Source organism: Manacus candei, unplaced genomic scaffold (assembly GCF_025592945.1).
Source record: "Manacus candei isolate 608988 ecotype Guabito, Panama unplaced genomic scaffold, ASM2559294v1 h1tg000017l, whole genome shotgun sequence".
In the NCBI taxonomy this organism is placed as follows: Eukaryota; Metazoa; Chordata; class Aves; order Passeriformes; family Pipridae; genus Manacus; species Manacus candei.
This window is the reverse complement of record NW_026138065.1, coordinates 10,787,800-10,803,577: the sequence shown is the minus strand read 5'-3', so window position 1 is coordinate 10,803,577 and position 15,778 is coordinate 10,787,800. Positions and strand designations below refer to the sequence as shown.

At 43.7% G+C, this 15,778-nt stretch overlaps 2 protein-coding genes across 4 annotated transcripts; one reads left to right on the top strand and one right to left on the bottom strand.

The window, feature by feature from the left end:
• The first annotated feature begins 2,592 nt into the window (after positions 1 to 2,592).
• Positions 2,593 to 12,828, top strand: LOC127469211 (epoxide hydrolase 1-like). 3 transcript variants are annotated; one of them, XM_051783260.1, is made up of 11 exons: positions 2,593 to 2,748; positions 4,070 to 4,093; positions 4,219 to 4,283; positions 4,947 to 5,160; positions 5,958 to 6,138; positions 6,929 to 7,159; positions 7,539 to 7,668; positions 8,600 to 8,814; positions 10,910 to 11,018; positions 11,350 to 11,475; positions 12,421 to 12,828. In XM_051783260.1, the coding sequence occupies exons 1-11, from the start codon at positions 2,608 to 2,610 to the stop codon at positions 12,620 to 12,622; spliced, it is 1,638 nt and encodes a 545-aa protein (XP_051639220.1). In that variant the 5' UTR covers positions 2,593 to 2,607; the 3' UTR covers positions 12,623 to 12,828. The 3 variants fall into 3 exon arrangements, with proteins under 3 accessions (XP_051639220.1, XP_051639219.1, XP_051639218.1); XM_051783258.1 differs by lacking the exon at positions 4,219 to 4,283 and having other exon boundaries at positions 2,603 to 2,748; XM_051783259.1 differs by lacking the exons at positions 4,070 to 4,093; positions 4,219 to 4,283 and having other exon boundaries at positions 2,595 to 2,748.
• Positions 12,720 to 15,747, bottom strand: MAD2L1BP (MAD2L1 binding protein). The gene is made up of 2 exons (XM_051783291.1): positions 15,489 to 15,747; positions 12,720 to 14,961 (listed from the first exon to the last, which is right to left on the bottom strand). The coding sequence occupies exons 1-2, from the start codon at positions 15,672 to 15,674 to the stop codon at positions 14,431 to 14,433; spliced, it is 717 nt and encodes a 238-aa protein (XP_051639251.1). The 5' UTR covers positions 15,675 to 15,747; the 3' UTR covers positions 12,720 to 14,430.
• Between the last annotated feature and the right edge of the window lie 31 nt (positions 15,748 to 15,778).

Sequence of the window (15,778 nt, the reverse complement as noted above, 5' to 3'; positions counted from 1 at the left end):
TTGTTTGGGGGTTTTGGGTTTTTTTGGTTGGTTGGTTGGTTTTGGTTTTTTGTTGGGGTTTTTTTGTTGTGTTTTTTTTTATGCCAGAATAGCAGCTAAACCAGCAAAATCACAGCCTCAGGAAAGAGTCAGAAAATTTTCCAATAGTGCTCCAAGAAGGCTTTTTAAAAACAGGTTTCCTGAGACCTCTGTCAAATAGGGATCCTACTCCAACGCAGGGATATGCTCTGAGATGCTTTTGTGGTTTTTTTCATGTGGGATTCCCCTTTCCGTTTATGGCACACGCATCAAAATCCCATGGGAGGCAGACTTGTTGCAAGCAGTTTCTGCCTGGATATGTGCATTTTGGCCACTAGAGGTTGTAAGAGAGGGGGGAAAATTTTCCACCAGACAAGCTGCAGCATCATCCCAGAGCAGGATTTTCTCTGGGTTCCTTTGATCTTTGCCCATCAATGCTCACACAAAACTCCTGCACATACCCTGAATTTCAGTACGTAGGATCCTGACATCTCAGCTGTTTCAGATTTATCGGTGTCAGATTGTTGTCTTTTAGCCCTGGGGCACTAATGGCCTTAGTGTGATCCCCTTATATCTTAAATTAAAACTGTTTTGATTCTCCTAAATCTTTTAGACGGAGACCAGCAACTTGTATCTTTTCTCTTCAGCGATAACGAGCTCTGTTGGTTCTTTTCCCGCATTCCTGCCATTCCATTTTATTCTCAGATGTTTAAGCCAGACCTTCCTCCACCAGCCTCTATACTTTTTCTAGTGTCAAGTAAGAAACAGAATTTTCCTATGGTCGCTTTTGTCTCCTGAAAACATCACAGCCTGTTGTACCTCAACCTGGCACCTTACAGGGTCCTAGGCTACCTTCCACCTGGGTTGTAACTCTTTCCTCTTGTTGCTAATAATTCTCTGTCGCTGATAATGTCGGAACGGCCAGAGCGACACAGATATCAGACATAGTCCAGGTGTAAGGTGAGCAGGAAGCTGTTTATTGCTCTCAAGTGTTTCTTTTATACTCTTTGTACACTATCGTGCCACAACACAATTGGTCAAAAGTCTCAAGCATAAAAAACTGTAGACACTGCACACACTCTTATTGGTGGCACTGAAGACACTGTCCATGCCGTGACATGCTATTGGTGACACTATACACATTTTGATTAGTGACCTTTGGTCTGGGCTGCATTAGGTTTGTTCCATCTGGCATTACAGTAAATATTTCCTAAAAATTATTTACATTCCTCATCACTAATTGCCAGGCTGCTGACAGGTTCTCTGTCAACCCCGACAATTCTCTAGTCTTCTGACTATAGTCCTTCCACAATCAGGGATACCACCTTCCAAGGAGCCTCAAGAGAGCTGAGTTAGTGTGGGAAATAGAACCTTAGAGCTCAGTAATCCTAGATGGATATAACCAGAAATAGCTATGGTGTAGAAATAAATTGAACTTCAACCAGATGAAGGATTTACAAACTTTTCTTCCTGACGGCTCTTTTCAATGGCACAGTGGCTGTATACGAACTCACAGCAGCATGAGACTTAATCATCACAAAGCTCACTGGTGATGGTACTTCACCCTGAGCATTGCACAGAAATAGGAATCATTTCCTCTGATAGTAAAATGCAGTTATTCCTGAAGTGAAACACAGCAAGGACACTGCAACAATTTAGGAAGGAAAAGCCTTTATCCAGTAAGGTTTTACCAGCCATGAGGGAAAATAAATCGAGTTGCCTGAGCTAAAATAAAGCATTGATTTCTGTGGAAAATGAAAAATTGAACTTTTTGTTTTGGCTGCTGCAAATCACAGGTGCACCTGGAATAGAGCCAAGTGATACACAGGTTGCAAGGGACACTTGGAGGTGAGCTCATCCCAATACCTGCTCCGAGCAGCTTCAGCTACGTCGGGTTGCTCAGTGCCCTGTTTCTGATAAATTTTGAATGCCTCCAAGAATGGAGATCCCACATCCTCTCTGGCCCCCTGTTCCAGTGTCTGAATACATTCAAGTAGTTTGTTGTCATATCTTATCCAAATTTCCCTTGTTGCAATTTGTGTCCATTGCCTTTTTTTATTCAACTGCTGCTACTCCAGGACAATTCTGGGTCCATTTTTCCTACACTCACCACTAGTTACCTGTGGATGGCAATAAGACTGAACCCTTTACCCTTCCCTCTCTAGGCTGAACAAGTCTCTTTGCCTCTCCTCATACCCTACATGCTCCAACCCTGCAGCAGCTTTGTGGCCCTACACCTCCAAGGGTGGGCTCACTCCAGTCTTTCTTCTACCAGCAAGGCCCGAACTGGACATGGCAGTCCAGATGTGGTCTCACAAGTGCTGAAGAGAATGAAGAATCCCTTCCCTCAGCCTGCTGGCTAACATTCCTGCTATGCAGCCCTGTATTCAGCTGGCCTTTGCTGGAAGGACACAGCGTTGACACAGCCTGAGCTGAGGACCTCAGGCCAGCCTCCACAGGGTTGCTCTCTGTGCATTTGGTATCTGCTCTGTGCTGATTCACAGGGCTGTTCCCGCCCCACGCAAGACTTTGCATTTGCCTCTGTTGAACTCAGTCTGCAACTGCGTACTTAAGCAATAGGTGGCACTGATGGATGATATAGGATTGTCCCTGAGACAGCGTCACTGCGGAAGTGAAAGCCAGCAGAGGAGAAACTTGGACTGTGTCACTTGGAGCAGCGTCCAGGCAAAGACAAGCAGACATGTGGCAGGAGATTCTTCCAAATGCCTGGTAAGAACTCGACACGGGGAGGAGGGACTCCAAACTGGGCTCCCTGGGATTGGGGGTGGGAGAAAGGCCCAGTAGGGTCATCAGACCATAGGAGAGTGGGAACATGCAGCAGAGTTTTCCTGAGCATGAGTGCAGAAAAGGTTTTGATAGACTGAGCCTTGTTTTATGTCACTCCGAGACCTGCTTCTGGGACATGCTTGCTTGGTTAGCAGTGCAGAGTTTATGCTATTGCCATAACTGCTTTCATGCCTCTGCTCACTAAGCTCCAGGATGTAAGTACAGGGGGATATTACTACCTGTTGCATAAGCTATTTGTTCTCAGGAACCCTGTTCTTCCTTGTCCGGGAGCAACTTAAGGAGTTATGTCCCTAAAAATCACACATAAACTGTCTCAGAGATTGTTACCAGATTGCCTTGGAGACTACTGGGATATCCAGTAAAGGCACCAGATTCTGCATCCCAAACAGCAGAGAGAAATGATACTAGATGAAAAGAAAATACCCAATGCACTTGGTTTTTCATGGATTTTCACGGCTTTTTCTTTTTTGTTTTGTTTTCTCAAGGTATTGCAATTATGACACCAAATAACTCCCTAATCTAGCTGCCTTCCACAAGGCAGAGTAACAAGACTTTCTCTTATTGTATCTAATTTTGCTAGAATTTAGATTGTGCTTTTGTACCAGAATCTACTAGGCTTAAAGAGAACCAAGGAGGATACCTTCTTTTTCTTGCAGGAGAACTAAAAGGTTGATATCTAGTCAGGAGTATCTAGAAGTGACAAAGGTAAAGCAGCTCATTGAACTCTGAACAGGAAAGAGTCCTACAAGCCTCTCCTCATGCCAGCCCTGCAGTATGTTGAATACTACATGGCTGGCAGCAGAGTAACCCGTGAGCTTGGAGGTCTCCTGCCAAGGCTGTGCACCTGTTGCTACACAGCAATCAAAATAAACTGCTCTCTTCGCTGAAGTAACACAGCTGCTCACAGGATGAAACACTGCAAGGACACCTACCCAGTTGTTTAGTGCCTTTTATCTAAATTATGCTAAAGGAACTATTATGGCAACAAATTATCTAGCTAAAACACAGCCTAGGAACACTGTCTCTTTGTGCAGAGACAGTGTTTTCTGAGCCCTTCTCTTTCCACCCTATCCAAAAAGTAGGAAAAATAATGGCAGATATTGCCAGGTGGCTAAACAGCTTGTGATTGCGTGGCTGGGTAATAAATGTGCTGGCAGGTGACACTCTTTGCACCATCCCCAAGGGCTGGTATCAGAAAACACTATCAGACTATAAGGATCCTTCTTTTTTCCCCCTTTTGTAGGAAGAGCGTCTTGTCCCGGATCAGGTGAGTGAAACGGCTGTTCTATGTTGAGGCCTCCACTTTTGATTAGCACCCTAATTGGGGTGCAGCATAGTCCCTTCATTCTCTGGATGACAACAACAAAATATTCATTCACAATCCCCTTGCAGCCCTCTGCAATAGCCCCAGACACCTCTACTGATACCCAAAGGAAACTGAAGAACTTGAAGCACAGGTCAGAGAGGAGGGAAGGTACTCTACATTTAGGACTGCATGTCTGAAATCCAACTCCAGTAACTTAGCTCCTACACCTCCAGTCTGAACCTTTCTGTTTACAACAGAAAGAGGGGCACCAGCAGACAAGCCTTACTGGAAAGCTATGGTGGAGGGCCAGTGTTGCCCTAAGAGATCATTATGTACAAAGCACTGGCAAGAGAAGCATATCTAGTGTATCCAGCTCTCTTCAGCAGCTGAAGACTTTTGTCTCTCTGCCTGCTCCTCAGCCCACTCTGTCCATGAAGTTTTTATCCCTGGAGAAGTCCAGCTGCTACTATCTAGTTCACTCCAGCACCTGCCTCAAAATAGATTGGCCCATATGCTATTGAACCTTGTCCCCCTGGGCACCCTGGTTCACAACGAGAGGCACAAGGAAGCCTTGTAATCAGCAAGTCCTGATCAGCAAGGACTCGAGATCCCTAAGAAGCATTGGTAAATACAACTCTGCCCCAATTCTTGCCTGTGATCTTCAGAAATAATAAAAACATCCAGTCCCTGCTGACTGCATGGGATTTGTAGGCATTTGTTCCTGCTCAGTCCCAATTGGTGTGATCACAAGCCTCAGCATAGTCCCTTTGCCCTTGACACTTCTGTTGTTGAACACAATTTTATGCTTCCTTAGGTCTTTTGAATATTCTCAGAAGAATGCAGTCCTGGTCCCTGTGGCTGCCCTGGGGGTTGGAGGGGTCCTGATTTGCTGGCTGAGATCTAGACACAAGATCAAGACTATTGAAATGGGCGATGGATGGTGGGGCTCAGGTGAAAGATCCCTAAAAGAGAGAGAAGATGACAGTATCCGTCCCTTCAAGATTGAAACATCTGACAAAGAAATCGAGGTACCAGTGGCTGGGATGTAAGGAGGGGCAGGAAGCTGCAAGGCATATGGAAGCAATCTATCACCCACCTCACTGCTTCGAGGTGATATCTTGGGGTGACAGCAATGCCAGTGCAGCTACTTAGCTCCATCAGATGATGCTCTGGCTCACCATCCTTTATGAACAGGGTTTGAGCTCAGATCCATTCCAATGTTCAATAAAGACTTTCTGAGACAACAGACCCTCCATGCAACCTGTGGCTGCTCCTGCAGAAAGGCCACACTTTGAGCAGCAGACTTTGACAGTGTGTCTGTGGATGGTGGAGAGGGGTAGGAGGGTGTTGGGACAGCAGTGGCAGCAGGAGGGCAGGACTGACAGACTTCTGCAGAGGGAAGGGCTAGAATGGTGAAGAGGGATGGGGTATTGACTGAGTTGTAGCAGTTCTGTCTCTGCATGCCTATCCCTAATTATCTGGCCAACTAGCATTCTGCAGCTCAGGCTGAGCTTCTTATTCTCCCAGCTGGCAGTGCTGGCAAGCTGCTAGTGCCAAAAACCCTAAAGTGAGTTATCACCAAGTCAAAATTAGGAGCCAGTACTCCTGGGTACCCTAGGGGAACTAATAACCTGCAGAAAAATATACTCCCCATATAAACAATTCAGGAGGTCATGCAGAGTACGGCACTACTTCAGGAGGGCTTGTGGTGTCCCAGAGAGCAACACAAAAGCTGGTGGAGCCAGGAGAGCCTGTCCATGCCTGTCCTGGTATAACACACATGCAGGCAGCTGGCAAACTGCTCAAGAAGGGCTCCCTTCCACAGGATCTGCACCGGCGCCTGGATCAGGCCCGCTACACACCACATGTGGAAGGGGCTGCCTTCCACTACGGCTTCAACTCCAGCTACTTGAAGGAGGTGGTGTCTTACTGGAGGAACCAGTTCGACTGGCGCAAGCAAGTGGAAGTCCTGAACAAATACCCCCACTTCCACACCACGATTGAAGGTGAGGGAACCTCTGTGGCTTGAGCAGGTCTCACTCTGAAATGCACGGAGAGAAGGGGGAGATTTAAGAAATTACAATATTTAAGATAACAGTATGCATAACATCTTAGTGATATGAGTGAAGTATCACTCAAGGCTCTATTATTAATAACCTTGTAGAGATTAAGTCCATTAAAAATAGCAATAAGATTAGGTCTGCTTCCAGATGAGCTTCATCTGGCTCTGAACCTGAGCTAACTAACAATGAGGTTTTCTTCAGCTATTGCCTTGAAGTCACCTTTGGAAACTGTGAAATTTAGCCTAACTCTGAGGCTAGAATATCTCTCACCACACCCAGTTTAGCCAGGTGAGGTTAGTCAGACTTTATGTAAGTGATCTCTAGGTTAAACTTCTATCATGCACTTACTTTTCCATATTTCTCTTTTAATCACCCACATATTTTGTAATTTGGTAATGTTGTTGCATGCATTATTATTACCTTTGTTATGCTTTTCATTTAAGTGCAGCTCTACTTATATACTGTGAGACCAGTTTCTCAGGAGAGGAAGCTCAATTTCCTGTGACCCCAATATCTAAGGCTGGGGTCAATACCTCTGTCTGTACGTAAAACATGAGACATAGATACAGGCATCCCCTTTCATTTGGCATCTTCTTGCCATAGGTTGATTGAGTAATCATCTTCTTCTGCTACAGATACTAATTACAGTTTTGCCACCCTCCTTCTTCAGAGTTTAGAGCATAAGCTTTGATGGACCCAGAGCTTTAATTTATTTGTCTTGGATGTGTGGCAGGGATTGATATCCATTTTATCCATGTGAAGCCACCCTATGTTCCTCATGGTCGAGCTGTTCAACCACTGCTGATGGTCCACGGCTGGCCTGGCTCCTTCTATGAGTTCTACAAGATCATCCCTCTGCTCACGGAGCCAGCCAAGCATGGCCTGAATGAGGGTGACCTGGTATTTGAGGTTATCTGCCCATCCATCCCAGGCTATGGCTTCTCAGAGGCCCCTCACCAGCAAGGTAAGTGATGAAAAGGCTCTGTAAGAATCACAGTTTTGGAGTAACACCTCAGCTGTCCCCAGCCCCTCTGGGCACTGCAGTCTGTGAATGCAGATGCCTGGCTCTTCACTAATGCTCATGTGGCTGAGGCTCTGGGGCTGGCTGTGGAGATTTGGAGCACAATGGTAGCTGGAAGCCAGGTCTGCTTTCCACTTTCTCCACTTCCCACTGACTTTCTATCATCCTGTGTTCATCTTATTTCCAAGGAGCAAGGCAGACCAGCATGGCACACTGTGCCTTCCCACAGCCCCATACTCACATGCCTCTGTCAGGCCACAATCTTTGGCCAGGGGATGAACACTAGGACAAACAGATCTCATGTGTTTCTCTTTACCTACAGGCTTTGACTCCATAGCTACTGCTCGGATATTTCATAAGCTGATGAAGAGATTGGGCTTCAAGGAATATTACATACAGGGAGGAGACTGGGGATCTCGTATTACCACAAACATGGCCCAGATGCTGCCACAGTAAGTAGCAAAGGAAACCAGCGCAGAAAAGCTGGCTCCAGTTCTTACCCTACCTTCTGGCTCTGTGGTCCTGCCTTCCGTTTGCCCTCCATCTCATCCCCTTCTGCTGTTTCCTTCAGGAACAAACCCACCTGGCATATTCAATTGTATTCATATGTTTTGCATTGATATTGGCACAGTTCTTGTGCTTTCTAAATTTCATTGCTGTTTGGCTCTCTTTCACTAGACATGGAAGTAAACTCTGTTGCATTTTGATTTGAGATCTCAAGGAGACAGATCATCATTCTAAATGAGGAAGGAAATAAATTTAAAATCAGCACAGAGAAAAGGAAGGGAGGAATTCAGCCTTTCACCTGCTAAACACACAAAGTATAGGACTTTCCTATGTAAAATGTGGGCTTGAGACTGGTTGGAAAAGAAGCACAATACCTTCAGAAGATAGCATCATGGCTTAGTGCTGAAAAGGCATTTAATGCTCTCCAGGCACCACAGCCACACTTGGGTCAGAGACTAGATAAAGTGGGAAAGTTCCTAAAGCAGTTAGATTACAGGCTGAAGAGCTCTCTCTTCCCAATTGCAGTTGTGCTGTGCAACACCCAGAACACAGTGGCCACATGTGGTCTACTTGTGCTTTTTAGAAAATACCCAGCACAGCCTGTCCCCTACAGCATGGAACAACACAAGATCAACAGCATGGATATGCCACATCCAGAAACTGAGTAGCTGAAGCTAACATCGTAGCAGTGGCACAGCTGGATGGACATGGGACCATTTCTAACTCCCATTTTTTGAATCACGATAAACCTGAAGGGCTTTGTGTATTTGTCTCAGTAAAATGCTTTTAACACAGCTCCAGTCAGGCATGTTTTCTAGAAAATCTGAAGACAGAAAACCACTTGATTTAACCTTCTATTCATTAACCTAATTTTAGATCTGTGAGAGGGCTTCATCTGAATATTGTCTTCCTTGGCAAACAAAGTTTGGGAAGGTTGATTTCCATAATGCTTGGAGCTTATGTACCATGGCTTGTAGGCCTCAGTAGGGAAGATGCTCGACGTGTCTACCCCTTCATGCAGAAGAACGTCTATGACCTTCTGCGAGAGTCTGGATACTTACATATCCAAGCCACCAAACCAGACACTGCAGGTAATGTACCTTCTCTCTATCACCGTGAAGATTGTATAGTAAATGCTTATGGTATATAAAATCTCGTAGTAAACAAAGGCCAACCAAGTTTGAGAAGCAATAAGTTTTGGTGACTGAGCGCAAGACCCATGTGGGCAGCGAGTTCATGGGGACAAGAACTGTGTAAAACAAAATTAAAAGGAACAGCTCAACAAAAGATGGAGATTTCGAATATCACCATTCAAGGCCTTTTAAATAGCATGCCACTTCTCTCAGGCAAAGAACCCCTTTCCAAAAAGTCTCTTAAAGTAAAGCACAGAGTCCTGAAATTGAAGCTTCTAGAAATAAATGTGGTTGAAAACAAGAAAAATACCCAAGGCAAGTAAGTACAATGTGAAACTTGCAGAAAGGTAGACACAGCCCTAACACGTGAAAAACCAGAAGCCTGACATATTGGATCCAGTAGATAAGGAGTATGAAGAAAGATAGGGCCATTTCATAAAAGTTAAATTATTTGCATCAGTCCCCACTGGAGAGGATTTTGGGGTGTTGCTTTATTGAAATAAAGCAATATTTAAATTAAAGCAATGTCTTTCCTCTTGTCAGGAAAGACAGACAGCTGTCAGCTGTGGAGACCGTAGAACAAATAGCACCCCATACTGGCAATTCACTGAAGAAGAAAAAGTTTAAACTGAAATGTCAACTAATGTCTAGTCTGTTGCTTGAAGTAATCGCAATACCAAAGAAAAAAAGGAGAAAAACAAGATACCAGTTTGGAAGGGGGTTGTGGTGGTGGCATTTCTGGTTGTTTGGGGTTTTTATAAGGGCCAAACAGTGAAGATAACCTCAGAAAAATGAAGACTAGTATGTCTAGTCTCTGATCAGAAAACTAGCAGAGCTATTTTAAAGAGGAGAACTGATTTACAGGTGATAATATCATAGGGAAATCATACTTCAAAAATCAGAGCTCTGGTAGAATCAAAGAGTGTGGGTCCAGGAATAGAACTTATATAATTTCCAGAAAATACTTTGCTGAGATGCCTCCAGTGTTCTTAAGAAATTAAACTGCCTTAAGAAAAGGATTAAAACTAGTCAACATGAGAATCCAAGCATAAGAATAAATAAGCAAGTTCCAGGGGAGGGAGAGTATCACAAAAATCACAATGCTGGCACCTATAAATTTCAGTATGATCCTGATTTCTCTTCAAATAAAAGTTAATGATTAGGTGAAGAATTGACAGCTATCCAAAGTTTAGTTTAAACTAAAGATAACTGTAGAGTTGCAAAAAAAACATTTAAGTGACTGATTGACAAAACTAGCCAATAAAAACTGATGTTAACAAAGTCCAAAGCAATTTAAATAGAGGAAGAAAATCACAATGGGGTCAAGTTTGGCTTCTGCCATATGAGAGAATCCATAAGAAACATCAGCCTGCTCAGAGTTTAAGAGAATCTTATAAACTGTTAAAGAGAATAAAAAAAGAAAACACGAAATCCATGATACTCTGAATCTGTTGCATCCCTGTTAACCCAATTTCATAATTATATTTTAGAATCAGAAGAATACATAAAGGGGAGAAAGACTGAAGTGATTATACAGTGCTTCTATGGACGCTGCTCATAGTCTAGGATTCTTCATACTGTATTTCTATATTTATAATGTTTGCTAATGTTCCCAAAAGGAGGAACAGATAACAGATACACAACATTCCACTGTTTAAATTAGATAAAAAGTGATGAACAGCACTAACAGTCCTGGCTGCCCTTTCAAAACAGGATAGTGCTCCCAAATATTTTACCTGAAATTTCTTTTCAGAGTGTAATCCCTTTACATCTGAATTTGCTTCTGCCACACATTATTAAGAAGCCAACAGGACTTTCTTAGTTCCTAGCTTCTTTTGTATAGGAATTACTTGAGTTTGTAGTGCCATTGGTTACAGACGGAATTCCTTTGGGGGGAATTTGTCATGAATAAAGTACCATCAGGTGTAGTAAAATACAGACTCTCTACTGAATTCTCATAGAAAACTGAATACTTACGAAAGTCCAGTTTAACTCCCGCTGAAGTATCACAACACCAGGCAACTGCAATAGCCCTTCTGTTCTCTTGAATTAGGTTGTGGACTGAATGACTCCCCAGTGGGGCTTGCTGCATATATTTTGGAGAAATTCTCCACCTGGACGGATAAATCATTTCTGCATAAAGATAATGGAGGCTTAGAAAGGTAAGAAAACAGATGTTATTCCATGCAAAGTCTCATTAAAAGAATGAGTGATGATAACCAATACGAGGATTCAGGTAAAAGACTGGCCAGTCAAATCTGAAATTTAAGGATGAAAGACTACAAATGACAAGTAGTAGCTTAAACTTACAGCAGACCGTCTGCAAACCATTGCTTCAGAACAAGGTGGTTTTGCTCTGGGCACATGGGTGCCGATTAATTCGCTGCCTGAAAATGAGTGGAAAACAAGAGGAACAACTTCAGGACATGAGTTCAATACAGTGCATTGAGAGATAGCTTCCGGTTAAAATTCTTCATCCTTCTCTCTCAACAGCAAATACTCTCTTGATGAGCTTTTGACCAATGTGATGATTTATTGGGTGACATCCTCCATTGTGTCCTCAATGCGATACTACAAGGAGAATATTTCCAAGGACCCTAATCTAAATGCTTATAACAGGTAATGAAATGGTAGATGCAAGACAGATTTGCAAATGAGATGGAAACATTTAGGTCACTTAAAACAGCACATCTAACTCAGGAGAAAAAAAAAAAACAACCAAACAAAAATCGAAGTTCTTATTTTCTTTCGATAAATATAGTTAAGAGTCACTTTTCTTTTGAACCTATAACTCACACAAGGTGGCTTGCAACCAAGACAATACATTCTTGTCAAAGCATCAAATGCAGCCTTGTGTTCAAAATGCAGGTCTACATAGTTATTCATCAAACAGATGTAAGCTCTAGCTCAGTTCAGTAAAAACAAAACAGAAAATCATGGGCATATCCAAGAGAGAAGTTCAAAGTGAATTAGGAAGGATATGGCTTGCTGGAGGATAAACTAAGAACTATAACGGTTAAGCACAAACTTGGGGAAGGATTTTGGAGAACAGTGCTTGAAACCAAGCACCTCTTGACAGCTGGTATGTTAAGATGACTTTAAGAGAGGCTGACTAGAAAAACATTGCTGAGTGGATTTCTCCAAGCAACAGATGATACAAGCAAACGGGAGAGTGTTTTTCTTTGTGACTGAACCTGTCTACCTTCCCTCTCCAGAGTCATTTGTTACACATTTGGTACAAGTTTAAATCAAACGTGAGCTGGTTCATTTCTGACTGACGAGGTGCAGCATCTCGTCACATAGCACAAAATTACAGAACAACCTAAGCTCAAAGTTCTGAAACATTTCAAGATCAAACTGTGTGCTAAGTTGGCCCTACTTTATACATCTCTGGGTATAACCTTCTTAAACTCAAGGATATCCAAACAGAAGTGAAGCCCTTCAGCACAGTGCAGACCACAAAGTGTGTTGCTGTGGTGAAACTGTGGTAGCTACCAGTCAGAAAGTTTTTATAGACTTTCCCTGGGATTTGTTTCAAAAATGCAATTAACTTATGTCTTCTAGGTTTAGTGTACATGTCCCCACAGGGATTGCGGCTTTTCCTCAGGAGATAGTTCATACACCACGTACCTGGGCAAAGGATGTCTACAAAAACATCGTCACTTACTCTTACATGCCACGTGGAGGGCATTTTGCTGCCTTTGAGGAACCAAAGCTTCTGGCACAAGACATCATGCAGTTTGTCAGAAAAGTGGAACAGATGTAAACCTGCAGTTTAAAAACGTGCATAGAATGGAAGCAAGTTGTTCTGGCACCAGCAGAACCTTTGCTTTGAGGGGTTAAACAAATCCGACGTAATCACATATAGAAACCAGCATTTTATTTTGATAATAATTACAGTACTAAACTTGTTAATCAAGCTGTAAAGATTTTTATAAGGAGAAAAAAACAAAAAATTAAAAAACTCCAAAGCATCTTGTGTTTTTTCATTCCCAGCACCATATCATTGCTGAATTCATAGTTCAAGTATAACAGAATATGTAAACAGTTTATTGCAGTAACATTGCATTCATCTGGGACAGAGAGGTGAAAGAAACTGGCTAAGGCTTGTGTTCAAAAGCTTTAAATACTTGGGCACTAGCATTCTTAAATATGTATTACAAGCAGCTTTGGTGAAAGTGTAAAGGGTTTTGATCTCTTGAGCACAAACACTCCTACGTTCAAGTTATATTTCATTCAAAAATCTGTGATCACATATTCAAGTGGGCAGCTGCACAAAAGGCAGCTATCTTCATTCTAGCAGTTTCTCCCCTAGAACAAGTTTTAGCAGCTACTGCATATTGTAAACAGTTGTTAATGGATAATATGGCAGAGACAGCACTCCTAGTGATCTCCAAGCTCAAAAATATCAAATCAAGTTCCTCCCAGTTCTATAATCTCAATCCATTCCAAAAGGTCAAAGTTAAAACATGCACCAAGTGCAGAGGGTTACGTCAAACCTTTACACTCTTTTCAAAGGATTTTTACCACCTCATTGTGCAATTTCGGCTACTAACTGCAAGCACCTTCACTACCAGTAGGCTCAAGTTTCTCTTCAAATGGGACAGTTATCTGAAACTACTAAAAGCTCATTACATCACAGATAGCTGTTGGAGTTCTCTTCAGTCAGCTAGGCATGTGTCTACTTATAACACACCACACTCTAAGGATTTCTCTCCCTGTCCTGTTCTGCACTAGACAAGAGCTCAGAAGAACAGGCTCAAATCTGCTTCCAAGTGATAAAATATTACTCAGAACAGGAATTTGGCAGATAAAGATAGTGCTGAACTTCATCACAATCCCCTGACTTCTACACATTCCAGGAAAGTTTAGGTCCAAGACTTGTAAGAGATAAAAGCAGGCAAGAAACTTGCTTACTTTGTTGTTTAGTGAGAGTAAGTTACAATACTGAGGCAAACTCCTTTTCTGAAGAGGGTTAGCAAAAACCACTTACTTTTAATTGTATCTGTATATCTAACTGATTCTCAGGGCTGTTGGACTAAGGATTTGTTAAAAATAAAAAAAAATTGCTTATTGCTACCCTGCATCCACAGAACTGGTCAAGCACTTTCAGTTTCCAGTAGAGGATAGCACTAGGTACAAGACCTCGCAACTGCTGAGAAATCTCACTCTTTAGAACATTAAGGAACTGAAATCGAGTTCTGTGGAGGTCTAATTTTATTAAATAGATGGACAATCACTTGATTACTCAAGTGGGGTGGGCACTGCAGCAGCTAATGGGTTACCAAGAGCTGCAACTGCTTCTAAGCACACAGCAGGGTGCATCCCAACGCACTAATTCATCTGCTCTGCCACAGCTCAAGTCCCTAAGGAATCACTGCACCTTTGCCTTAAAGGGGATTTGCCTTCAACAAGAAGTCAGGAAGTGATGAGAGATGAGTGCAGCCAAGCTACACAAAGACAGTAAACGCTCTGGAGAAAACAAATTCAGACAAAGATACATGGTTACATCGGATAAAATTAACACTTAACAAAGGGTAATTAATATTCCAATTAGACATCTACAGAGCCCAGTCATTCACTAAAGCCTTTGAGGGTCACTGGTGCTTGGAACCAGATGTAGTCCTCCCACTCAGGTGCTGTGTGCTGTGGAGGCGAGGCACTCAGGTGGGGGTCCCCGTCACAGGACAATCTAACAGTCAGCTTCCTCCCTCGTGTTGGCACTTTGTAGTTCAGTTTGGGCCGGAACCATTCAACACCACAGTCCCGGTGGCCCTGGACTAGGATGAGCGTGCCTGTGACAGGGAGAGCCTTCAGTTCACTGAAGATGTCTGCAACAAAAAGGCTATGAAAGAGCTGGCGAACACAGGGTGCAGTCTGGAGGCTCTCTTCAGCATTGCCCTCGCAGATCCCTTCCAAGTTCAGCTCATAGAGCTCCTTGGGGTTCATGACATTTCCTCCAAGTAGGAAAAGAACTCGAGGAACCAGTGTTAAACTAAACATGACTTCCAGATGCTGGAACAATCCCTCCAGCTCCATTAGCACCTGCTGGCACTTGCTGCTTCCCAGGCCCGTGGAGAGTGGCTTCGCAATCCCATCTCCATCCTGGAAAACAAACAAACAGGTTAGTACATTTAGTTATAAGGATGTACTAGTCCCAATATGCTCTGCAGAAAGCATGGCCCATCCCACAGGGAACAAGGGGGTTGTGTTCCTTTTGAGAGCTATAGGTACTCACAGAGAGAATCAGAGACAAAAGAGGAACACAAAAGCACATCCTATTTGACAAACACTCAGTTTAAATCCAAATCACAGTAGAGACAAATTCCCACAAGAAATAGAAGTCCCATCTTTCAAAGATCAGCCAAAGCAGCGACATGCCTTCAGCACAGAGGAGTGTAACAAGCGATAAAGAAAAACTTGCCGAGACCTTCAGCAGCCTGACCTTAATGTTGCCCTTGCCTTTTTGTTTTTTTTTTTAGGGGAAGACGTAATATTTAGGGATGCAGCTACAACGAGCGCTTTCCTTTAGATGCACCGACACATTACAGTACGTGAACAGGAGCTCACAGGTAGAACTGTGGGCAAAACACGGCCGCCCCGCCGACCTCCCACCCCGAGGGCCGCCTCACCTGTGCCGCCCGCCGGCAGAAGTAGGTGAGCTGCTCGTAGGGCAGCGGGAGCTGGTTCCGCTGGTGCAGCACGTGCTTGAGGAGCTCGCAGACGAAGCGGCAGCCGCTACCCCGGCGCACGGCGCCCGGGAACGCCACGGACACCGAGGGGGTGCCCGGCACCGACCCGCTCCGCCGGGGCCTCATCCCGCGATCCAGCGACGGCAGCGACAAGGAAGCGGAAACCACGACCACGCCCCAGCCAACGGCCGGACCGGCTTTAAATGCCGCGGCCGCCGCGGGGGCTCACG

Bases quoted from the DNA above. Each gene is read 5' to 3' on its own strand.
- LOC127469211 (XM_051783260.1), top strand. From the start codon at position 2,608: ATGGATGATATAGGATTGTCCCTGAGACAGCGTCACTGCGGAAGTGAA. The intron at 2,749-4,069 runs GTAAGAACTCGA...CCCCTTTTGTAG, and splicing joins GAGATTCTTCCAAATGCCTG to GAAGAGCGTCTTGTCCCGGA. The intron at 11,476-12,420 runs GTAATGAAATGG...TATGTCTTCTAG, and splicing joins AATCTAAATGCTTATAACAG to GTTTAGTGTACATGTCCCCA.
- MAD2L1BP (XM_051783291.1), bottom strand. From the start codon at position 15,674: ATGAGGCCCCGGCGGAGCGGGTCGGTGCCGGGCACCCCCTCGGTGTCC. The intron at 14,962-15,488 runs GTGAGGCGGCCC...TTTGTTTTCCAG, and splicing joins TCTGCCGGCGGGCGGCACAG to GATGGAGATGGGATTGCGAA.